General features: G+C 42.5%; 1 protein-coding gene across 2 annotated transcripts in view; it reads left to right on the top strand.

Annotated features, from left to right (window-relative positions):
• Positions 1-6024: 6024 nt before the first annotated feature.
• SLC12A2 (solute carrier family 12 member 2) overlaps positions 6025-25484 on the top strand; it is a 105013-nt gene continuing 85553 nt past the window's right edge. For both annotated transcript variants that reach the window (XM_081501849.1, XM_081501847.1), the window contains exon 1: positions 6025-6942. In XM_081501849.1, coding sequence (XP_081357975.1) covers positions 6214-6942 — 729 coding nt within the window. In that variant the 5' untranslated portion in view covers positions 6025-6213. The remainder of the gene's footprint in view (positions 6943-25484) is intronic.

Here is a 25484-nt window from a genome sequence, read left to right as displayed (position 1 = left end):
CCGCGCACAGCAACGAAAACACAGCACAGCCAAAAACAAATAAATACAATTTTAAAAAAATTCTATATTTTTAAAAAAGAATATGATTGGACTTACATGAGAAAAGAAAATTGTAACCCTTACAGCATACACAAACTTCTCTAGGAAGCCTTTTTCCATAATAATCACTTTATTTCTCAAGAAAAATACTGTTGACCTAATCTGTATGTTGATTGCTAGCTAGTAAAAAAGGGAAATCATAACCAGGCAAAACGTGAACACAGCTAACTAAAACTCACTGTAAAAAAACAAAAAAAGATAAATAAAACAGTGACTTTAAAGGCTCTACATGGTTTTATACCTTACATCTTCTGTTGCTGTAAGATATGAAGAGTTGTAGGTCTAACATAATTTTTATCTCCTTCCAGGACATTTTAGCAGTTGTGAAATGAGAGGCTTGGAACAACATCCTAAGTCCCTTCTAGTCCTAAAATTCTAAGTACATTCAATATATAGTTCTAAAGACATTTATACATACCTTGGCCAGCCAGACTTTCTGGTGAAAGGGGAAGATGAGCAAAATGCCTGGGTTACTCCTTCATCATGGCCCTTACAACAAGTCTGCTCTCAAAGTTAGTCTCTAAATTGACAACCAGTATATCTGATAAACGTTTGTGAACAGCAAACTACAGAAGACCTCTCCTGACAATGTCTCTACACATTTCACATGCATACTTTGATTCTATCTCCCGGAGCCCTTGCTCCCTCTCTCATTACCCCCTCATCACGTTGGCTAACACGTCACTAAATTCAATGTATATTCACCTTTAACCTTTCTCCACCTCGTGGCCCATTTAACACAGCTGATCCTACTTTGAAAATCTGGTTTTCTCCTCATATCTTAGGCCACTGCTCCTTTAAGTTAGTCATCAAATGTTGGAGTTACACAAGTCTGGGCCTTGGGCCTTCATTTAAACTCTCTATCTCTGCTGTTTATATGGAAGGCATGAGGCCATGGGACTATTTAATAAACTAAAGTTAATAAAACAAAAAATTCAATTCTTTAGTTGCCCTAGGCATTTCAAGGACTCAAAACCCACAAGTGGCTCATTGTGTTGGACAACAGTGAAATAGAATATTTCCAACATTCTATTACACAGTGCTGCCCTATACCATCTCCCTGAGTGACTGTATTTATGCCCATGTTGTCAGTTATTATCATCTATTTGCAGAAAAATCTTCACATTTATATGCTTGTACAAACTTCTTTTTTGAGCAAAAGACCAACATGGCCTTAATTTTCCACTTGGATATCTCAAAGCCCAAAATGCCCAGACCAGATTTCTCAAGTTCATCTCCAAACCTAGCTTTAGAATGTTCTTCCTAATGTCACTGCCATCTAATTCCAGGTGAACTAGTTTGAAAACTCAAGCTGTCTTCTATTTTTCCTCATTCCTTCAATCCATTTCCAAGGCCTCTGCATTATCTCTTAAGTACCATATCTCTCAAAATTTTCCCCTTCCTCGTTTTTCTGCACCTCCTCCACGCCCATAATCCATACTCCTATAACTTGACTAGTGGAGAAATTTCCCTGAATTTAAATCTTGACTGAGTGACCTCAGGCAAATTTCTTAAACTCCTCCTTAACCAAGTTCTTCATCTGTAAAAATAGGGATAATACTATGATATTCTTCATAGTCTTGTAAGGATTGAATAAGATTATGAATGTAGAGCTTAGCACAGTATACAGGACATAAATTCTCTATAAATATTAGCTACTATAATTACTATCATCTCATGCCTAGATTACTGAAATTGTATCCTGTCTTTTCCATACTTACTCTTGTGCCTCTCCAATCTTCTGCCCACAATATAACTAGAGAGACTTTTAGTAAATGTAAACCTGATCATTTGCCCCCTCAATCTCCCTGGAAACCCAGCTTATAGGTCTTACAGGTCTTTTGGAATAGACCTCTTTTATCACACTCGTCCTTTAATCCCTGTGTTTTAACCAAAGTGGTCATATTCATTCCAAGCAGGCTTTTGCTCATGATATTTCCCTTTTCTGAAACTCCCATGAAAGTTGTGGTGAAATAGACAAGACCAAAAAAAAAGAAAAAAAAAAAAAGAAAGTTAAAATTTTATTCTAATCATCCTTCAGACCTCACTGAACAGTCACTCCTACCTAAGTTTGGTCCCTCTCTTTTGCACTCTCATTATGCTGTATTCCTCTCTGTCCCAAAACTCCTCGGTTTGCAATCACACATTTATATGAGTGGCCACTGTTTATTATTACTATGTTTCTTTGTTTCCTTCAACAGTCATGTTGTATTGAACCTCTGATATTCCTCCAACTCAAGTCTGCTCGGAGAAGGCAACAGCACCCCACTCCAGTACTCTTGCCTGGAAAATCCCACGGACAGAGGAGCCTGGTAGGCTACAGTCGATGGGGTCACGAAGAGTCAGACACGATTGAATGACTTCACTTTCACTTTTCACTTTCATGCATTGGAGAAGGAAATGGCAACCCACTCCAGTGTTCTTGCCTGGAGAATCCCAGGGACGGCGGAGCCTGGTGGGCTGCCATCTATGGGGTCGCACAGAGTCGGACACGACTGAAGCAACTTAGCAGCAGCAGCAGCCCCAGCAGCAGCAAGTCTGCTACATTCACCATCTTCTTCATCTCAGAAAATCGCAACACCATTTTTCTAGGTGCTCAGGCCAAAAGTCTTGAACTCTCTTCAATACTCCATAACCATCAGCATAGTCTATTGCCTCCACACAGTCTGACCACTTTCCTCTCATTTCCACTGCTCCACACAGCGGCCAAAACCACAATATAACTTCCTGGATTGTAGCAATATCTCTTAACATTTGCCTACTGCTCCAGTTGTGTCCGACTCTTTGTGACCCCTATGGACTGTAACCCGCCAGGCTCCTCTGTCCATGGGATTCTCCAAGCAAGAATATTGGAGTGGGTTGCCATTTCCTCCTCCAGGGGATCTTCCTGACCCAGGGGTCAAACTCAACTCTCTTACATCTCCTGCATTGGCAGGTGGTTTTTTTTTTTTTTTTTTTACCACTAGTGCCACCCACATGTGACCATATTGAAGATACTGCATTAAGGAGGTGATTAATGTTAAAATGAGCCATAAAGGTGGAGCTCTGATCAGATAGAAACGGTGCCCTATAGAAGAAGCAACACCAGAGTTCTCTTCCTCTTCCTATGTCTTCACTGAGGACATAGTGAAAAGGCAGCCCAAACTAACATACCATTCCACTCAAAGTAAAAGTCAAAGAGGTGCTATACAATCTGGTTTTCATGTTCCAAATCCCTAAATTCTGATTTAAATCTCCTTTGATTCTCCTTAACCCTTAAACAGCTTCAGCCACATCCACCTACATGCAATTCCATCAACATTTTGGGCATGCTCTCACTTTCCGACCTTTGCTTCTCCTCTGTCTGGAACACTCTTTTCTAATGTTTGCATAGTTCATTTCCACAGTCAAATGTCACCTTCTCACTGGGGCCATCCCATGAAAAATTTGGTACCTCCATCTTACACACATATCCTACCCCCTACTTCAGTTCAGTTCACTTGCTCAGTCATGTCCGACTCTTTGCGACCCCATGGAATGCAGCACGCCAGGCTTCCCTGTCCATCACCAACTCCTGGAGCTTGCTCAAACTCGTGTCCATTGAGTCAATGATGCCATCCAACCATCTCATCCTCTGTCGGTGGTCCCCTTCTCCTCCTGCCTTCAATTTTTCCCAGCATCAGGGTCTTTTCCAGCGAGTCAGTTCTTCACATCAGGTGGCCAAAGTATTGGCGTTTCAGCTTCAGCATCACAGTAGTATCATAGTAAGCACATAGTAGGTGCTTACTATTTGCTTAAATCAATGAATGCTGAATTCCTATAGCCACCAAATTAGCTCTGTAGCTAAAAGATACCACAAACGCCAGCTACTAAGGCAGCAGAAACTGTACTGCCACTTGATTGCTCTGGCCTCGTCTAGTTTTCCGAGCTTCCCTTGTGGCTCAGCTGGTAAAGAATCTGCGTGCAATGTGGGAGACCTGGGTTCGATCCGTGGGTTGTGAAGATCCCCTGGAGAAGGGAAAGGCTATCCACTCCAGTATCCGGGCCTGGAGAATTCCATGGACTGTACAGTCCTTGGGGTAACAAAGAGTTGGACACAACTGAGGGATTTTCAGCTTCACTTTCACATAGGTGACACTAGTGGTAAAGAACTTGCCTGCCAATCCAAAACACAAGAGGCATGGGTTCGAGCCCTGGGTCAGGAAGATCCCCTGGAGAAGGACATGGCAATCCACTCCAGTATTCTTGCCTGGAGAATCCCATGGACAGAAGAGCCTGATGTGTTACACTCCATAGAGTTAGAAAGAGTTGGACCTGCAGTTTTCTGCCAATATAACTAAAGCTCATGAGGGACTTAAATTGTGGCTACATGATCCAAGAGTGGTTCCTTCCTCTCTTCCATCTTTACAATAAAGATAATAAACTAAGATGAAAAGTGAATGTCAAATAAAATCATGGATAGGACAATTTTTTGAAAATTGCCTGGTTGCAGTCTTCTTCACAGTATTTCCAAACAGTTCCACAAACTCTGCCTCTCTGATCATGCTTCCAGGATTCAGCAAAGGATGGTTTTCATCTCCACAAATAAAATATTAAATTACATGAACAACAATACAAAAAGACACATGAAGGAAGAAGTCATTCATGGTTATGTTTTTATGTAGGGCTGTGGGTAGAACTCATGTTAAAAATGGATTCTCTCTACTGCTAAGAAAGTTACAAAGTTCCCCTGCTTTTGACAGAAGAAAAAATAGGCCTGGACAGGAGAGAGGTACCTTTCTATCTTACTTGAAATAGAATTCTTCATAACCCAAGCCACGTCGAAACTTCCAGGCGAGTGCTCCACTGTTGGTTTTTGCTCTCAATATGTTCATTAAAAAAAAATACTTCAAGTTAAAAATCGTCTTGAAACAATAAGTTACCACAACTAGCTCCGTTCTCGTCTTCAAACACCAAAGCTTTTAAAATGAAGGTGTCATCGTAAGAGTGAACACACCCACCGCATCACTACACGAATTAGTAACAGATTATGCAAATTAACGCTGCCTGGGGGTAAACGCCTCAAAGACGGTACAGAGGAAATCCTTCCTCCCCCTAGGCTCAGGCCTGCAGTGAGTGAGGGGAGTAGCGGCGGGCCGGATCTCCGCGCAGGCCTCGCCCCGGGCACATCTTGCCTAAAACTCCGGAAGCACCTGCGGGATGGGCGAGAAAACCGGCCGCATCACCCGCAGGCGCGCTGGGCGGTCAGCGACTCCAGCATCGCCTCGGGTACCAAGCGCCGCAGGGTAATCAGCCCAGTAGCCCTGCAGCATCTCGCGAGATCTCGCCTTCTAAGCCCCGTACTGCGAGCTCAGAACTTAAAAAAAAGGCGAGCGGGCGACAGCCCCCGGAGCCGCCGCCGTAGTGGCAGCTGGCGCCTGAGCATCAGCGATCGGCGTGCGCCGAGGCAGGGCCCGCGCGCCCCTTCTCCAGCCGGCTCGGGCTGGGCGCGGTCCGCAGCTGGTCCGCCGTGGCCTGGGTGCCGGTCCACTGACGCGCGGCCCCAGGGGCGGGGAGAAAGGGAGGAGGCCGGGGGCCAGCTCCTCTCCGCCGCAGAGTGGGGCGGGGGAAGGAGGTGGAGGGGTGGGAGGAGGGCGACGGAAGAGGAGGTAGCCGCGCAGAGATCTTCCCGGCGACGGCGACGGGCGGCCGCTCCCCGATCGCGCTGCTCGTGCTGCCGGAGGCCCGGCGCGGACTGGCCGGACGCGATTCCTGCGTGGAGCCGCGCAGAAGCCGGGACCGGCAGGGAACCGAAGGAGCCTCTGCCGCGCGCCTCTGCCAGTCCGCGGGTGGGCGGGCTGAGGGGCGGAGGAGCCGGGGGCCCCGCCTCCCGCGTGCTGCAGCCGGAGCCGCCACTGTCGCGGCCCCGCCGAGGCTTTAAACAGCGGGGCCCGCCCCGCGCCCGCCGCACTAGCGCGCAGACTCGGCCGCCGGAGGCGTTCGTGCCGGCTCGGGCTAGCGGCGGCGAGCGCGCGGCTGGAAGAGCGACTTCCCCACCTGGCGTTGCGGCCGCTACCACCGCCGGCCGGGGGCGAGGAGGGTGTGCAGCCCGCGAGTTCCGCCAGGCTCTCCGGGTCCGCCGGGGGTCGGGCGGCGATGGAACCGGGGCCCACGGCGCCCTCCTCCGGCGCCCCGAGGCTGGCCGGGGTTGGGGAGACGCCTCCAGTCGCCCCGCTGGCCGCCGCCGGGATGGACCTGCCCGGCACGGCCGTGCCCTCAGTGCCGGAGGATGCTGCGGCTGTGAGCCGTGGAGGCGGTGGGGTCCGCGGGGAGGGCGCCGCGGCGGCCGGCGACGGGCTGGGCAGACCCCTGGGGCCCACCCCAAGCCAGAGCCGCTTCCAGGTGGATCTGGTTTCCGAGAATGCCGGGCGGGCGGCGGCGGCGGCTAGCGCTGGGGCGGGAGGCAAGGAGCCCCCCGCGGACGGGAAAGCCAGTGTCGAAAGCGGGCAAGCTAAGGCCAGCGAGGAAGCCAAGGGCCGCTTCCGCGTGAACTTCGTGGACCCGGCTGCCTCTTCGTCGGCGGACGAGAGCGTGTCGGATGCGGCAGGGATCGGAGGCGACGGGCCCAACGTGAGCTTCCAGAACGGCGGGGACACGGTGCTGAGCGAGGGGAGCAGCCTTCATTCGGGCGGCGGCGGCGGCGGCAGTGGGCACCACCAGCACTACTACTATGACACCCACACCAACACCTACTACCTGCGCACCTTCGGCCACAACACTATGGACGCCGTGCCCAGGATCGACCATTATCGGCACACGGCAGCGCAGCTAGGCGAGAAGCTGCTCCGGCCCAGCCTGGCGGAGCTCCACGATGAGTTGGAAAAGGTGAGCTCTCCCGGCCCTCTCCCTGCAACCCTCCCCTCCTCCCCAGCCGCTGGTTCTCGCTGACCACGGGACGCAGCCGCCGGCTCTCCGCGGGTAAGGCGGCGGGAATGGACGTGCACGACTCGCTGGCATCTCTGGATTCAGCTGTCAAGGGTGGAATTGCAGAGGCATGTAACTTAATCTCTTGAAAGTTTGCAGCGGGTTAGGCTAGTTACGTGATACAGGAGAGGCTGCTTTTAACAACCTTCCCTATCCAGTTGTATATCTAGTATGCCTTTTTCTTTTTCTTACCCGCGCTTAACAATTACCATCCCTCTGAATGACAGTTGTGCTTTTAGGTCTGGAGAAGGGAATGTGCGGGAGGTTTAGTTGAGGACATCTCTCAGAAGAGAGTGGAGAGAACCTGCCATCCGTGTCTTTTTTTAAAGGTTGTATTGTATGGCTTTTGTACACCCATTAGGGCTCCCAAGAGTGGGAACGTTAGTGTTTGAAGGGAAAGCCTTAGCAGCGTGTGTTTGTGGTCTATGAATTATTAAAGCTCAGTTCCTGCAATCTTGAATGTGCAAAGATCATAGAAATCTTAAATCTTGGGACAAGTTGTACCTGATAATGGCATAAATCCACCTTTTATAATGTAAACCTTTTGGAAGAGGGTCACATCAAAAGGAGGGTGGAGTGGGCAGAGTCTAAAAGAGGGAGAGGAAGAGAGAAACAGGAGACTTGTTTTTTCTGTAGAGGATGTCTGTCTAGAAAAGACCTTTTGGGGTCTTGCGTAAGTAGTTACACTTTGTGAACAGAAAGCCATCCCTGTAAACTATTGATTTCTGTAATTCTATTTTTTATTACCCCATAAGACTTTTTATTTCTTCAGGGTACAAAATTGTTCTTTTGAGAAAACATTGATGCTTTTGAGATTTGATTAATAATTAACTTTTAATAACTTGGATTACTTGAAGTCTGCCTTTACAAGTGTATAATGACTACATTAATGGAATTTGTGAATGCTAAGAGTTAGTAGTACCATGTAGATTGATGTGATCATAGTGTCGAAAAGTTGAAATAGAAATACAGGAAGTATGTAATTTCTTTTGGATATGATTATTTGATTTCATACAGTCATTTTATACAAGATTGCACCTGTCCCGGTGTTTGAAAATGTGACATAACATTCACTGAAATAATTACTGAGGTCCCAACCCTTACAGTGATCGATTGTTTAAAAGCCTGGCATCATTTAACTTTGGGTAATACTACTCTTTTCATTCTGTAATGGTATTTTGTCAATTCAGAAGAAAACATTTTTTTACAAACACTTATTTTATTCATATTTCTGTTGTTTCTCTCAAATCTATTCTTCTTTTCAAAATTCCTTACATAATCCTTATAAAGTAGATTATGTAGCTGGTAATGTCCCTTTTCTTAGAGCATTTTTGTTATTGAAAATACTATATAGATATTTTCAGGTTTATTTCATCAAAGCCCTTAGCTGAGTAGTAAAGCAGTCTATATTTATGCATAAGTCTTAAAGGCTTTTTTTATTGAAGTATATTATTATATACCTTGAGCTTGTATGCTTCCTGGGAAAGTTTTTGTTATTTTAAATTAAATTCTCTAAATAGCAAAGCACTTCTAGTTCTCCCCAAATTTCAGGGTTTTGTTTGGTGTTTTGGGTCAGCTCACAGTGTATGAGAAAGAACACCTGCATTGTTTAGATGTATAGTAGTTGAAGAAGTCACCTAGCCTGTCAACCTCAGCTTCCTCATCTTTCAGAGTTATTTTGAAGATTAGAGAAAAAAATGTACACAAAGGCCCTTGTTCAGTACCAGCAAAATAATGGCTAGTATACTTACTATTTCAGTCTTATATTGGCCCTTCATTAAGTAAATAGTTAGGAACTTCCCTGGTGGTCCAGTGGTTAGGACTCTGGACTTCCAATGCAGGGGCAGGACTTCAATCCCTGGTCAGGGACCACCAGGCCCCATATGCTGTGTGCTGCAGCCAAAAAATAAAAAAAACAATTTTAAGTACATAATTAAACTTTAGGACTTCACTTTTAAGATTCTCTTAATTTCTACAATTTTCGATGAATGTAGTAACTAAAATGTTACGTTCAGAGTTTCATTTCTGTGGCATGTGGTGTAATAAGTTCTTTGTAGTTTTTTACCTTTTACTATTCAGGTGCTTTACGGGCAGTGAAAAAGGTTTATTTGGTTAAATAAGTACAGAACCTCATCTTGAAGATAATTTTGCTTAGAAATTAGCAAACGGATTAAAGAGACTGTCGTGTTAAGGAGTACCAATCTGGCCACAGATAGACCGCTGTTGAAGGAGGGCAGGGTGCGGCTGATAGTACAGGTTGGCAAGATTCCCAAACGTTGTTCTTCACTTTTTAGATTGACTTTTACTCCTTAAAACCTTTTCTACTGCTTGTAGCCCTAGATGAAATCATAGCGCTCAGAATTCTATAGCATTTAATCCTAGCTCTTGCTTGACTGTCATGGGGTCTGTTCAGGTCACTGAGTTCTTCATTATCTACCATGGATCTAAGTCTGTGCTGGGAACTATGGAAGAATAAAAAAAGTAAAAGAAAAGCACTCCAGGAACTTGTTGGGGGAAAGGACTACACTGTCTTCCTGTACTTGAGTTCCTTTCTTTGCCTAGCACTGTGACTTTTTAAAGCATTTTGCCTAAAAATCCAGCTGAAGGGGAATAGTTAAATAATCAAGGTGCATCTTGCTGTATTACACAGCCATTCTAGGGCCAGGACTCATGAGTCCTCCATTTACCAAATATTTATTAGGGAAAAGAGTTTCTTAGATGTAGGTCACATGACTGTGGCACTATGGAACAATGCAGTGATTAGCAAAATAGATACTGACTCTGTCATACTCTAGTAGGCATACATTAACCAAACAAATACTGTAATTAAATCCCACCCCCGCTGGTGCTGTGAAAGCAGAGTATAGAATGTTGATGAAGATATAATAGGTCCTAATTTTAGTTAGGTTTGGGGAGGCCTTTTTCACAAAGTGTGGCACTGAAGCCGAAACTTAAAGGCTAAGCTGATGACAGAGCAGAACAACGTGCCGGGTCAAAGGAACAAAATCTGTGAAGATAGCGAGAGTGGTGTGTTCAAAGAACTATAAGGAGGCCAATACAAGATTTATTTATAAAGGTAGTGGAAAGTGATTGATTTTGTGTGATGTAGCAACATGAACTGTTTTAACATCTTTTGATTGCTGGATTAAGAAGGGATTGGCAGGAGGGAAAACAGAAGCAGCTTTTGCTGTGGTCTCATTAGACATGATAAGGGTTGGGGGCAGAATGAGTGGGATGTATGTGGGTTGGATATGGGCATGAAAGAGAAGCTGACTCCTAGGTTTTGGACCTGAGCAGCTGAATATATGGTACTTTGCTTAAGATGGGAAAGACTGGAGAAGGAACATTGATTTGGGGAGGGAAGAAAGAATGCTTTTTGAGTAGCTTGTAAGACATCTTAGTCCAAGAGTCATTTTGAGGGAGAAGGGGCAGAATATATATGTATATGAAATATATGTGTGTATGTGTATATACATATGTATGTGTATATGTATTGATGGCCTAAAGTTGTACATGAAATTACTTGGGGAAAGTGGCCAGATAAGAGAACAGAAACATGGTCTGGCCTTCGACTTGGGGAATGCCTAGAGGTCTACTGGAGATTGTGGAGACACTGGCAAAGGAAATAAAGAAGGAGCTCTTAGGCTGGTGAGAAATAGCCAGGAGAGCAGTGTCAGGGAAGCTGAGAGAAAATAATTTTAAAGAGGACGGAAAATCTTCAAAGCTGATGCCAATAATTGATTTTTTTTTAAAAGAATAAAACTGACGTAGTGATTCCTGCCCCTATAAGAAGAAATTAAAAAGTAGATGGTAAACAAATAAGTATTTAATAGACAATTTCGACATTCAGAAAACTAAGATCATGGCATCTGGTCCCATCACTTCATGGGAAATAGATGGGAAACAGTGGAAACAGTGTCAGACTTTATTTTGGGGGGCTTCAAGATCACTGCAGATGGTGATTGCAGCCATGAAATTAAAAGACACTTACTCCTTGGAAGGAAAGTTATGACCAACCTAGATAGCATATTAAAAAGCAGAGACATTACTTTGCCAACAAAGGTCCATCTAGTCAAAGCTATGGTTTTTCCAGTAGTCATGTATGGATGTGAGAGTTGGACTGTGAAGAAAGCTGAGCACTGAAGAATTGATGCTTTTTGAACTGTGGTGTTGGAGAAGACTCTTGAGAGTCCCTTGGACTGCAAAGAGATCCAACAAGTCCATCCTAAAGGAGATCAATCCTGGGTGTTCATTGGAAGGACTGATGTTGAAGCTGAAACTCCAATACTTTGGTCACCTGATGCGAAGAGTTGACTCATTGGAAAAGATCCTGATGCTGGGAAGGATTGGGGGCAGGAGGAGAAGGGGATGACAGAGGATGAGGTGGCTGGATGGCATCGCTGACTCGATGGACATGGGTTTGGCTAGACTCCGGGAGCTGGTGATGGACAGGGAGGCCTGGCGTGCTGCAATTCATGGGGTTGCAGAGAGTCGGACACGACTGAGCGACTGAACTGAACTGAACTTCACCGTGTATGATAGAAAACATCAGATGTGGCAAAATGTCTTATGTTTCACTAAGCATGTTGGATTTTTCATTTAATTCCTAAGAAATAAGTCTTAGACACATTTTACTCATGATAAAGTGGGCTCATAGAACCTGAAGAAATTCCTTAATACCACTGTCATAGAAAGTGGTACAGATGAAATTCACACCCAGGTTTTTTTGACTGTTGCCAGGACATAGTAGCTCCTCTTTCTTTTTGTTTCTTCTTCCTCTGTATTCCTTGGGCCTGCTCTGAGATGGCAGGGATGTTGAGGGGGACAGTTGGGGGTTGCCAACATCACTCTTCTATCTTGACCTAAGAGTGGAATGGTTACGTAACTGAAAGAAGAGAGGAGGAATTATTGACTAATGTGACTGTTTCACTAGGACCTGAGCTGGTATCTCATTCATCCCTGGACAGAGAATAGGTAGTTAATAAAGATTTGCTTGTTGAGTGCATAAGGGTGATCAGTTCCTCCCACTTAACAAGGACTTTAAACAAGTGTAGCTACCGCTGTAAGTGGGTTGTGTTGAGTCTTGGACAAGAAATCCCACACACTGCTAATCATATCAGTACAGAGCTTGAGTTTTGAAAGATCACCCAGGAAGAAGAAGAATGGGTCAAATTCTGGGGATAAGGAGTAGAGTAGGTCCAGGAATGAGTACAGGTGGGACCTTGATCAGAAATATTTGTGTGTGGCACAAACTCGGATTGTTTCACGATTTTGCCAGGGGCCCCACCCTCTAAGGGCTTCCCTGTGGCTCAGCTGGTAAAGAATCCGCCTGCAACGTGGGAGACCTGGGCTCGATCCCTGGATTGGGAAGATCCCTTGAAGAAGGGAAAGGCTACCCCCGCCAGTATTCTGGCCTGGAGAATTCGACTGAATGACTTTTACCACCCTCTAAACCAGAGCCACCAGAGCTGAAGTCTGGTTTACCTATAAGACTATACACATTCTCCAAGTATACACCAACTGACTGCCTAGGAAGAAGGAAAGATAAATTTGGGGTTTAAAATGTGGCAAAAAATCTGTATACTGCTATTGTAATCAATGTCTTCGTGTGTTTGTGTTCACACTTACATTCCCAATCTTGTTAGACCAGAGTTTAAAGGACCAAAAGAGAGTTTCTTGGTTCTTATGTGTCGAGTATGTTCATTTTCACTAATTTTTTTATTACATGTTTCATATGTGTTTGTAAAGTCTGTGGTACTAATCAGATTGGCTTCATGCTGAAGTGAAATGAATATGAATTTTTTAGTTATTCAGAAAGTTTTGATTGAGCACCAGTAACAGCCCTGTTGTGAGTGCTGGGGATACAGCAGTGAGCATGAAAGAACTATAGAGCTTTCATCTTAGTGGTAGGAGAAGTAAGCCAGTAAGTCTGATGTAACTGCTGTGAAGAAAATGAAAGGTAGATAAATGGTAATGGCTGGGGTGGTGCTGTTTTAGGGGAGTTAGAGAAGCCCTCTCTGACTCATGAGCAGTCACTAGACAGGAGCTAAAGATCAGCCCATGCAAATACCTTGGGAGAAGAGTCGGCAGAGGACTGCAAACACCAGGACCTTGAGATAGGAGTGTGCCTGGGGTGTGCTTGACATGACTGAGAAACAAGGGGACCAACAAGACTGGGGTGACTAGCAAGAGAGTGATAGTTGAGGTTGAAACAGTAGTGAAGAGCAACAGTGTGGAACCTGGTAGGTCATGATGAAGACTTAGAATTTTACCCTGAGTGATGTAGGGAGTCATGGAAAGCTTTGAGCACAGACTTGACATGATCTGACTTAACATTTGTAAAACATCACTCTCATTGCTGTGTGGGGAATATCCCATAAGCACATAAGAGTGGAAGCTGGGAAACCAGTTAGCAGTGTTGTAGTTATGATGACTATTATGAAGGTGATAGTGTTTGATATGATGACAAGTGTTTAAATGCTGATTATGTTTAAAAGGTGAAATTGTTGAGATTAGCAACTGTTTGAGTGAGGAGTTTTCCCTTGTTGAGAATAGAGTCAAAGTTTATGAAGAGGTGAGAGACTGGGAGGAGCAAGTTTGGTAAGTGGACGCAAGAGTTGGGTTTCATTCTACAAGTTGGTTCTATAATGGGGCAAACACTTACAAAATTGCAGCTGCTGGTTTGTGAAGTAATAGAACCTAAGAAAATAGGTTTTAATTTCTAGCATAAAAATGTGTTTTTATGAGAACTGGCAGTTTTTCAAAGAGTATAAGGGAGTAGGTAGGGAACTAGTGAGTTGACTCCGCAAAGTGAAGGAGTGAGGGATGGACAAGGAAAACTACTTAACTACCAAAGTTTAAAACGTATCCATGGTTTCCCATTAAATATTACATTTATCATCTGCCATTGGCTTTATTATTCTTCCATTTTTCACTGGAACCTGTAATAGTGCTTTCCTAAAGCTATTTGAGAAAGATCCATATAGTCAAAGCTATGGTTTTTACAGTAGTCATGTATGGATGTGAGAGTTGGACCATAAAGAAGAGTGAGCCCGAAGAATTGATTCTTTTTGACCCTTGGTGTTGGAGAAAGCTGTTGAGAGTCCCTTGGACTGCAAGGAGATCAAACCAGTCAATCCCCAAAGAAATCAGTCTTGAATATACATTGGAAGGACTGATGCTGAAGCTCCAGTACTTTGGCCACCTGATGAAAACAGCTGACTCATTAGAAAAGACGCCGATGCCGGGAAAGATTGAAGGCAGGAGAAGGGGACGACCAACAGAGGAAGAGATGGTTGGATGGCATCACTGACTCAATGGACATGAGTTTAAGCAAGCTTCAGGAGATGGTGAAGGACAGCAAAGCCTGGGGTACTGCTGTCCATGAGGTGGCAAAGAGTCAGACACACCTGAGCGACTGAACAACAACAACAAAGCTATTATGGTAAAGAACCTGCCAGCCAAGGCAGGAGACATAAGAGACATGGGTTCGATCCCTGGGTCAGGGAGATCCCCTGGAGAAGGGCACGGACAGAGGAAATTAGAAAATCCCATGGGCAGAGGAGCCTGGCTGGCTATAATCCATAGGGTCGCATAGAGTTGGACATGACTGAAGCAACTTAGCACAAAGCTGTTATGAAAAACTTAAAGCCCATAGAAAGCTTGGGGACTTCTGATTAGAAGAAAAGGAAAGTCTGAAAAGCAAACATAGCTTAGTGGAATCTCATCTCTGTGTAGAAGCTGACTGCAGCTGGTGTAGTCATAGTACCCTTGGACTCAGAAATTTCTCTGCCTGAAATTGTTGCTATGCAGTTCCTGTTCAGTTCAGTTCAGTCGCTCAGTTGTGTCCGACTCTCTATGACCCCATGAATCGCAGCACGCCAGGCCTCCCTGTCCATCACCAACTCCTGGAGTCTACCCAAACTCATGTCCATCGAGTCAGTGATGCCATCCAACCATCTCAACCTCTGTCATACTCTTCTCCTCCTGCCCTCAATCTTTCTCAGCATCAGGGTCTTCTCAAATGAGTCAGCTCTTCGCATGAAGTGGCCAAAGTATTGGAGTTTCAGCTTCAACATCAGTCCTTCCAATGAACACCTAGGACTGATCTTTAGGATGGACTGGTTGGATCTTCTTGCAGTCCAAGGGACTCTCAAGAGTGTTCTCCAACACCACAGTTCAAAAGCATCAATTCTTCGGCGTTCAGCTTTCTTCACCGTCCAACTCGTACATCCATACATGACTACTGGAAAAACCATAGCCTTGACTAGACGGATCTTTGTTGGCAAAGTAATGTCTCTGCTTTTTAATATGCTATCTAGGTTGGTCAAAGCTTTCCGTCCAAGGAGTAAGCGTCTTTTAATTTCATGGCTGCAATCACCCTCAGCAGTGATTTTGGAGCCCCCCAAAATAAAGTCTCTCACTGTTTCTGCTGTTTCCCCATCTATTTCCCATGAAGTGATGGGACCAGATGCCATGATCTTAGTTTTCTGAATGTTGAGCTTTAAGCCAACTTTTTCACTCTCCTCTTTCATTTTCATCAAGAGGCTCTTTAGTTCTTCTTCGCTCTCTGCCATAAGGGTGGTGTCATCTGCATATCTGAGGTTATTGATATTTCTCCCGGCAATCTTGATTCCAGCTTGTGCTTCCTCCAGCCCAGCATTTCTCATGATGTACTCTGCATATAAGTTAAATAAGCAGGGTGACAGTACACAGCCTTGACGTACTCCTTTTCCTATTTGGAACCAGTCTGTTGTTCCATGTCCTGTTCTAACTGTTGCTTCCTGACCTGCATACAGGTTTCTCAAGAGACAGTTCAGGTGGTCTGGTATTCCCATTTCTTTAAGAATTTTCCACAGTTTATTGTGATCCACACATTCAGTGACAAACTAGCTATTTATCTAGAGTAAGCCTACTAGAAACCTCTGGGTGGTTCTTTGTTGAGTTGGTGTGAATTTGTTCCTTCAGTGACGTAGTTTCCGACAGAGTTTATTTAGTGTGTGAGTCCTTTCGGAGCTATATTGCAGGTAGGTGGCTTGGAAGGTAGGCTTGACTATGCTCCATTAGAGCAAGACTTAAAGGAACTATGAGGATCCTGGCCATCTTCTGTAACATGACTTTTACCCCATCATTTCACCTAAATCAGTTCAGTTCAGTTCAGTTCAGTCGCTCAGTCGTGTCCCACTCTTTGCGACCCCATGAATTGCAGCACGCCAGGCCTCTCTGTCCATCACCAACTCCCGGAGTCTAGCCAAACCCATGTCCATCGAGTCGGTGATGCCATCCAACCATCTCATCCTCTGTCGTCCCCTTCTCTTCCCGCCCCCAATCCTACCCAGCATTAGGGTCTTTTCCAATGAGTCAACCCTTCGCATGAGGTGCCCAAAGTATTGGAGTTTCAGCTTCAACATCAGACCTTCCAATGAACACCCAGGATTGATCTCTTTTAGGGTGGACTGGTTGGATCTCCTTGCAGTCCAAGGGACTCTCAAGAGTCTTCTCCAACACCACAGTTCAAAAGCATCAATTCTTTGGCGCTCAGCTTTCTTCACCATCCAACTCTCACATCCATACATGACCACTGGAAAAACCATTGCCTTGACTAGACGGACTTTTGTTGGCAAAGTAATGTCTCTGCTTTTAAATATGCTATCTAGGTTGGCCATAACCTTCCTTCCAAGGAGTAAGCGTCTTTTAATTTCATGGCTGCAGTCACCATCAGCAGTGATTTTGGAGCCCAAAAAAATAAAGTCTGACACTGTTTCCACTGTTTCCCCATCTATTTCCCATGAAGTGATGGGACCAGATGCCATGATCTTAGTTTTCTGAACGTTGAGCTTTAAGCCAACTTTTTCACTCTCCTCTTTCACCTTCATCAAGAGGCTCTTAATTCTTCTTCACTTTCTGCCATAAGGGTGGTGTCATCTGCATATCTGAGGTTATTGATATTTCTCCGGGCAGTCTTGATTCCAGCTTGTGTTTCTTCCAGCCCAGCGTTTCTCATGATGTACTCTGCATATAAGTTAAATAAGCAGGGTGACAATATACAGCCTTGACGTACTCCTTTTCCTATTTAGAACCAGTCTGTTGTTCCATGTCCAGTTCTAACTGTTGCTTCCTGACCTGCATACAGGTTTCTCAAGAGACAGGTCAGATGGTCTGGTATTCCCATCTCTTTCAGAATTTTCCACAATTTATTGTGATCCACACAGTCAAAGGCTTTGGCATATTCAATAAAGCAGAAATAGATGTTTTTCTGGAACTCTCATGCTTTTTCGATGATCCAGCGGATATTGGCAATTTGATCTCTGGTTCCTCTGCCTTTTCTAAAACCAGCTTGAACATCTGGAAGTTCACGGTTCACGTATTGCTGAAGCCTGGCTTGGAGAATTTTGAGCATTACTTTACTAGCATGTGAGATGAGTGCAATTGTGAGGTAGTTTCACCTAAATAGTTCTTATTAAATATATAATATATGTATTATATATTTATACATATATATTATATATTATGTATATAAATAGTTCTTATTAAAAATCACCGGTGACCTCCTTCATCCTTATCACTAATCCCAGCAAACCCTTTTTCTCCGTAGCATTCAGCTTTCCAGCAGCATTTGATATTCTTTTGAAGTCTTCTTGACACTTCCTTGGCTTCTATAACATCACTCTCTTAATTTTCCTTCTCCCTCTCTAGCTTTTTCAACCCAGAGTCTTCTGCAGTCTCCTTTGTCTCTAAACTGGCCATCCTCTAGGCTTGGTTCTGGCTTTCTTTCTTCCTTTGTCATCTTCTCTCTGTATATCACCTTTGTGCATCACCTGTAGGCTAATTACTCCCCGGATTTTGTTTCTTACTATTGAATACGAGCTTTCTGAGTCCTGGGCATCCAGTGCCTGCTAGACATTTTTGCTTCATGTCTAAAGATACCCCACACTCACAAACTTATTTCTCTCCCTCCCAAAACAAAACCACCCAGGCCCAATTCCAGAGTGTCCTGTGTTTCTGAATGGTACTACCATTCATCACATTGCACAAGTGAGAAGACTGAGGCATCCCTGACACTTTTCCTTCTCTCTATATATCCAGGTCATCACCATGTTCTTTGCATCATCTTTATTTTCTAAATATGATTTTCATCCTCGCTGCTGCCATCCTGGACAACTGCAGCGTGTCCCTCTCCAGCAACCTTCTGTGGCTTCCTCTTATTCACTGTGCCGTATCACTATTGTGCCCAGAGTGATCCTTTCAAAACAAAACTGACCATGTTATTCCTTGGCTTAAAACTAGCCCAGCATTGTCTAGCTCTGGGCTACATCCTCTTAAATGTTTCAGTTCTTAACAGCACAGTATTTTCTTTGGCCATTGGGCCTTTGTAGTATGTAATACGATCCAGGAAATCTTCCTCCTTTCTCCCCCATGCCACACTGATAAAACTTTTCAGTCTTAAAGTTTCACTTCAGTCCTTATTTCCTGGGAGAGGAAGCCTTTAACCTCCAATCTGGGACAAATCTCTTTTCTCTTGGAGCACTTATTTCAATTAGAGGGAGTATGTTTGTTAAGATGGTTATTTGAGTCAACTTGAGTTGACTTCAAGCTCCATGACAAGCAGACTATGTCTGTGGCTGTTTATCATTATATCCCTACTACATAGCAGATCCTCAGTCAGTACATGTTGATAATAGAACTGTTCTTTATAAATTAATGTTGCAGGAGAATCTTAAAATTTTATGTTCCTTATATTGTCGTCTAGAGTTTCTAAAAGATATTTGACAGCCATGTGGCCCCAGTTTGCACATTTGGAGTTGACCACGTGAAAGAGCTAAGTGACCTACCTATCCAAAATCATAGGACCCATAACTGGCAGAGACAAGGCTGGAACTTGCAACAACCTTTTTAACTCCCAGTTAATTCCAGTGTCCTATAGTTTAATACTATACAAGTTCTTGCTATTTCAGTAGTTTGTTTCTTTTTAAAATACCCATGGCAGTTGTTTTTTAGTTCATTGAAAATAAAGTAGAAAAGGTTTGGACTCCTCAGTTTCACAGTGTGGATAGATCTCTTCCTGACAGAAAATTCTTTTCAAAAAATTTTAAGAAAGTTTCTTATAAAAGGACTCAGTAAGTTTTTTTTGTTGTTGTTCTTTTTCCATTTCTTCTGCCTTTCTTATCTGTATCTCCCAAAAGTGGGATGTAATTTTTATGATCTGGAATTTCACTTTTCAGTACTATAACCACTAGTCACATTTGGCTGTTAAACTAAGTTTACACTAAAGTCAAAAATACGTTTACTTGAGCCATATTTTGAGTGCTCAGTACCCACATGTTGGCTGGTGGCTACCATACTAGACAGTAAAGATGCAGAGCATTTCCCTCATCACAGAGAACCTATTAGCCTGTGCTTCCATTTAAATAGTCACCACTAGTTTAAAATTGTTAAACAGTCACTTTTTTTCTAATTTTGCATGAGATCCTTCTTTAAATAAAGTTGTCTAAACATATCAGGCCCTCAATGAAATATTTGTTGAGTCAGTGGACTTTATCTCTTTCTGAGTCTTTAATATTGGAAAGTCTGTGAAGAATCTGTTAATATTGTATAAAGTGTTACATTTCCAAAGCACTCTTACTCACATTTCTGCATCTGGTCTTCCACTCTGTCTTTGGAGGAGGTGGGTTTTCAGAAGGTCTTGGTGTAGCAGTTATATTTTGCAAGGTTGTGGTTTTCCTAAGCACTTAACTAACACTTGGTGAGGCTGCATCTCTTTGAAATTAGCTCTGTCTCTCCCTTTCCTTTTGTTTGGACCAATGATTCCCAAATTTTAAAAGACTTACCTGGAAAAAATTTACTCCTGCCTCCCAAAGAGTATGTCTTAGACAGATTTTGGTTATCATTATGACAGTGGTACATTGTTGTGGGTTGTTTTTTTTTTAATAATATGCTGAGTGTCAGTTCTGAAACATCCTAATATAGGAATCTAACTATCAAAGATCTGGATTTAACCCTTAGATAGGTGTATTGTTGTTTTTCAGTTGTGTCCGACTCTTTGCGACCCCATAGATTGCAGCACGCCAGGCTTCCCTGTCCTTCACCATCTCCCGGAGCTTACTCAAAGTCGTGTCCATTGAGTTGGTGATGCTATCCAACCATCTCATCCTCTGTTGCCCCTTTTCCTCCTGCCCTCAATCTTTTCTAGCATCAGGGTCTTTCCAGTGAGTCAGCCCTTCACATCAGGTGGCCAAACTACTGGAGCTTCAGCATCAGTCCTTCCAATGAATATTCAGGATTGATTTCCTTTAAGATTGACTGGTTTGATATCCTTGCAGTCCAAGGGACTCTCAAGAATCTTTTCCAGCACCACAGTTCAAAAGCATCAATTCTTCAGTGCTCAGCCTTCTTTATGGTCCCAACTCTCACATCCGTATGTAACTAATGGAAAAACCATAGCTTTGACTATATGGACCTTTGTAGGCAAAGTGATGCCTCTGCTTTTTAATACTCTATCTACATTTGTCATAGCTTTTCTTCCAAGAAGCAAGCATCTTTTAATTTCATGGCTGCAGTCACCATCTGCAGTGACTTTGGAGTCCAAGGAAATAAAGCTTGCCACTGTTTCCAGTTTTTTCCCCATCTGTTTGCCATGAAGTGATGGGACCGGATGCCATGATCTTAGTTTTTTGAATGTTGAGTTTTAAGCCAGCTTTTTCACTCTCCCCTTTCACCTTCATCAACATGCTCTTTAGTTCCTCTTCTCTTTCTGTCATCTGGTCTTTACTTGTTTTCAATTTGTCCTAGTTTTTTTTTCCGTACATAGTTAGTTGACTGTCAGTCAGGGGTTTAAATCTTGCCCTTTCCACGTAATACTTGCATGATCTTTAGAAAGAGTACTTGCCACCTCAGGTCCTCAATTTTCTTCTGTAGAAAATGGGAAAGACATTGATTCATAGTGAGAAATAGCATATATTCATGTAAGAAATATATGAACTACTAAGTGCATACTGTGTACCAAATGAAGTTTTTGTTATCACGTGTTTCTCCATGCTTATTGCTTTTCTAATACTATATATTTAGGATGTCACTAAGTCACATGTTTATGTCCTTGACAACTTCTGGTTCTTATTTTAAAAATAAAACAATTTGAAATGTAAATGATACAGTTATATCTTCCAGTATCACTTAATAAATTTTCTGGTCCCTTGAATTAAAATGTTCTTTTAATCTATAGTTTGTTGACATCAGCAGGTTGTGTGGAATTTGAAATGATATATAAATTATTCTTAATGCATTTTGTTGTAACTCAGTCTTGAACAAGATGGGCTAGGTAGAGGACTGAATTCTTTGACTGTAATCAGCAGTTCTGACTTGGTTCATTGTAAAGTCACATGGTCACAGCATCCACTTTTATCTGTGGCACTTGAGTTTTGAGCTCTGCATTAATGCCGCTGGATATTAATAGACCATTGTTAGCCAGAGCAGATTGGATTCCTGTAAAACAATACTTTGTTTTGAGAGCATAGTCTGTATGGGGGGCATTACACTGAATACACCAATCACCGACAGCACGGATAGGAAATGTTGGTAGCTTTGGGATGATATAATTGGCTAGTGCTTGATGAAAAAGTGGTTAGAATAAGCCCAGCCGCTTTGACATCTATATTTGCATATGTATGATTTGCATACTGATTTGGCTTTGCTTCATAATATTAATTTTAACACTTTAGCTTACTTTAGTATTAAGTAGATGCTGTTGAAGTATATGAGAAATTTTTATCTAAAGTATCTTTATGAATGCCTTAGTTCAAAAGTTTGTTTTTACAATTTAAATAGCATTTTTGGGGTGAATTTTAACTTTCTTGAAGTATAATTTTTTTTAAATCAATAATAAGCTGCTTGTAAAGAAAGTAGTGAATTCTCTTATACTAACTGTACCCTGAAATGAAGATTTCCCACTCCTCATTAACAATGATTTAATTTGCTTAAATCTGGGCCCAGAAGTTTAGTTTCTGTTCTCTTACTGTGCAATATAATATTAACGCTTGCTAGCCCTGCTCTAAAGTGCTTATTAGTTGCCACTAAAGCAAACAACACAGGGAGGAAGCTCTCATTTATTAAGCACATTTTAAACACCAGAGACAGTAGAAAGCATTTCTAGCAGAGTGATCACTGGTCCTCAGAGCCATGTTCTTCACACTGTATGCTGTTGACTTGCTGATGGTAGAGGGTATAATCCTTTAGCACGATTCAGGATGGTGATGCCATGTTTGTATGTATAGGTCATGTTTTTGTTTATTCTTCCAAAGGTAATCTTAAACTGTCAATATTATAAGAAGCAATGTAGTAAAGTCTAGATTAATAATGTTTTGCAGTATTTATTTTTATGTATTTGTTCAACATCTAGTTATTTAAACTCACCCATGGGCAGTTGAATAATAGATCACTTGTTTGTTGTCCATAATAATAGCCAAAATTTATCAACCACTTACTTTTAATGTCAGACAATGTACCAAGTAATTAATACATTTTCTTTTTTAACCTTTTAAAGGTCTTTTTAAAATTGTGAAATATAGCAAAGAAAAAACATAAAGCCTGCGTGTAATTTAATCAAAGAATAGACCGTTGCTAGCACCCCTGAAACCCTCTGTGTACCCCACTCTAATCTTCCTGTGCTAAAAGTAACCACTGTCCTAACTTAATGGTGATTAAAGTAACCACTGTCCTAACTTAATGGTGATTATTTCTTTGGGTCTGGGTCTTGGTCTTTTTATTTATTTTTTTTTAATGTCTTTTGTCACCTTTATGTATTCCTGAAGACCATTAGTCTAGCTTTGCCTGCTTTAAAACTTTATGTGGAATCCTATGGTTCTTTTTTATCTGTCATCTTTTGTTCACTGTGTGTATTTATAATTTATTCATTTGTACTCTTGATTATCCTCCTTTATATGAAATGCTACTGTTCTGTAGTTGTGGATGTTTGAGATTGTTTCTGGTCCTTGGCACTTGTTAACAATGCTGACGTGAACATTTTAATGTAAGTGTCCTGCTTCATTTAAGTGTTGTTTATCTATAGGGATATTTCTAGGAGTAGATTTGCTGGATTAAAATGTATGCCTTTTTTTCAGCTTACAAAGATAATATGCAAACTGTTTTTCCAAAGTTGTGTACCAGTTTATATTCCACTAGCAGTCTGTGAGAGTTTTTTGTGTTGTATACAATCATGTTTTCTCACTTTATCTTCTCAAACATTGTGGGATAGGTAATACAATCTCCATTTTACATATGTGGAAACTGAGAGCCAGAGGTGTTAACTTGCCAGAGTTTCACACAGCTAGTGAGTAGCAGAGCTGGGTTTTGAACTTGGATCCAACTCAGGAGCAGACACATAAAATTTTACTTGTTACTATTTCAGGACATTATTTGGAAAACAGGGATTGCTCATAAAGGCCCCCAAAGGCTCAATATTCATTCTCTGTGTCTTTGATTAAAAATGACAGTAAAGGCCATTTTAATATATTTTGAAGGAGCAGAGGTAGATGGTTAGATAGCAAGAGCTGAATAAATAAATTACCGAGTGTGATACATGCTATGAAGAAAATAAAAGGGGCACTGCTGAGAAGAAACTGTATGTTGGGTGATCTGGAAAGGAGGCTACATTTGAGTGAAGACCTAAAGGTTGAGAAGGAGCCAGCAGTTTTCAAAGTGTGTTAAAGACAGAGGGAATAGCAAGCAAAAAGTTCCCCGGGAGGAAATACTTTAAAATCAACATTTCAGCAATAAAGCAGTGTTATATCAAATTAAATATTTTAGTTAGAAGTCTTTCAGTAATTTCCTAACTTAAAAGATAGGATTTTGAGGATGTACAAAAAACTTAAAGAAAAATTAATAGAAATAGTAAAGTCTATAATTGTAAAAATCAGAAACTTTACTTCTAAAACAGACTAATATTTACTTTTTCTTCAATTATGTCAAATCTTGCTATGCGTGGACACAAACCACTAATGATAAACTTCAAGAATTCTGTGTGAATAATTTTATTTTTCAAGCCTTCCAGAAAGGGCATGGATGCGTAAGTGGATTCCAGGGGTCAAGAGGTTGCAATGATAAATCATATATGGGAGGAAAGAACCTAGTATGACCTTAGTTCAGTTCAGTCGCTCATTTGTGTCTGACTCTTTGCGACCCCATGGACTTCAGCACGCCAGGCTTCCCTGTCCATCACCAACTCCCAGAGCCTACTCAAACTCATGTCCATCGTGTCGGTGATGTCATCCAGCTATCTCGTCCTCTTATCATCCCCTTCTCCCGGCTTCAGTCTTTCCCAGCATCAGGGTCTTTTCTAGTGAGCTGGTTCTTCACATCAGGTGGTCAAAGTATTGGAGTTTCAGCTTTGGCATCAGTCCTTCCAATGAATATTCAGGACTGATTTCCTCTAGGATCTACAGGCTGGATCTCCTTGCAGTCCAAGGGACTCTCAAGAGTCTTTTCCAACACCACAGTTCAAAAGCATCAGTTCTTCGGTACTCAGCTTTCTTTATAGTCCAACTCTCACATCCATACATGACTATTGGAAAAACTGTAGCTTTGACTAGAGGGATCTTTGTTGGTAAAGTAATGTCTCTGCTTTTTAATATGCTGTCTAGGTTGGTCATAGCTTTTCTTCCAAGGAGTAAGCATCTTTTAATTTCACGGCTGCAGTCACCATCTGCAGTGATTTTGGAGCCCCCCAAAATGAAGTTTGCCACTGTTTCCATTGTTTCCCCATCTATTTGCCATGAAATGATGGGACCAGATGCCATGATCTTAGTTTTCTGAATGTTGAGCTTTAAGCCAACTTTTTCAGTCTCCTCTTTCACTTTCATCAAGAAGCTCTTTAGTTCTTCTTCACTTTCTGCCATAAGGGTGGTATCATCTGTGTATCTGAGGTTATTGATATTTCTCCCAGCAATCTTGTTTCCAGCTTGTGCTTCATCCAGCCCGGCATTTTGCATGATGAACTCTGCATATAAGTTAAATAAGCAGGTTGACAATATACAGCCTTGATGTACTCCTTTCCCGATTTGGAACCAGTCTGTTGTTCCATGTCCAGTTCTAACTGTTGCTTCTTGACCTGCATACAGATTTCTCCGGAGGCAGGTCAGGTGGTCTGGTATTGCCATCTCTTGAAGAATTTTCCACAGTCTGTTGTGATCCACACAGTCAAAGGCTGTGGTGTAGTCAATAAAGCAAAAGTAGATGTTTTTCTGGAACTCTCTTGCTTTTTCAGTGATCCAGTGGATGTTGGCAATTTGATCTCTGGTTCTTCTGCCTTTTCTAAATAGCATTTTAAAAAATATTTTGTGATTTTATTTAATTTTTGGCCGCTTTGGGTCTTTGTTGCTGTGTGCGGGGGTTTTCTTTAGTTGTGGTGAGCTGGGGCTGCTCTCTAGTAGCACTGCTTGAGCTACTCGTTGCAG

The sequence above is a fragment of the Giraffa tippelskirchi genome, chromosome 6, assembly GCF_054371585.1.
Source record: "Giraffa tippelskirchi isolate mGirTip1 chromosome 6, T2T-mGirTip1v1.2.pri, whole genome shotgun sequence".
Classification (NCBI taxonomy): Eukaryota; Metazoa; Chordata; class Mammalia; order Artiodactyla; family Giraffidae; genus Giraffa; species Giraffa tippelskirchi.
This window is presented reverse-complemented; position numbering and strand designations above follow the sequence as displayed.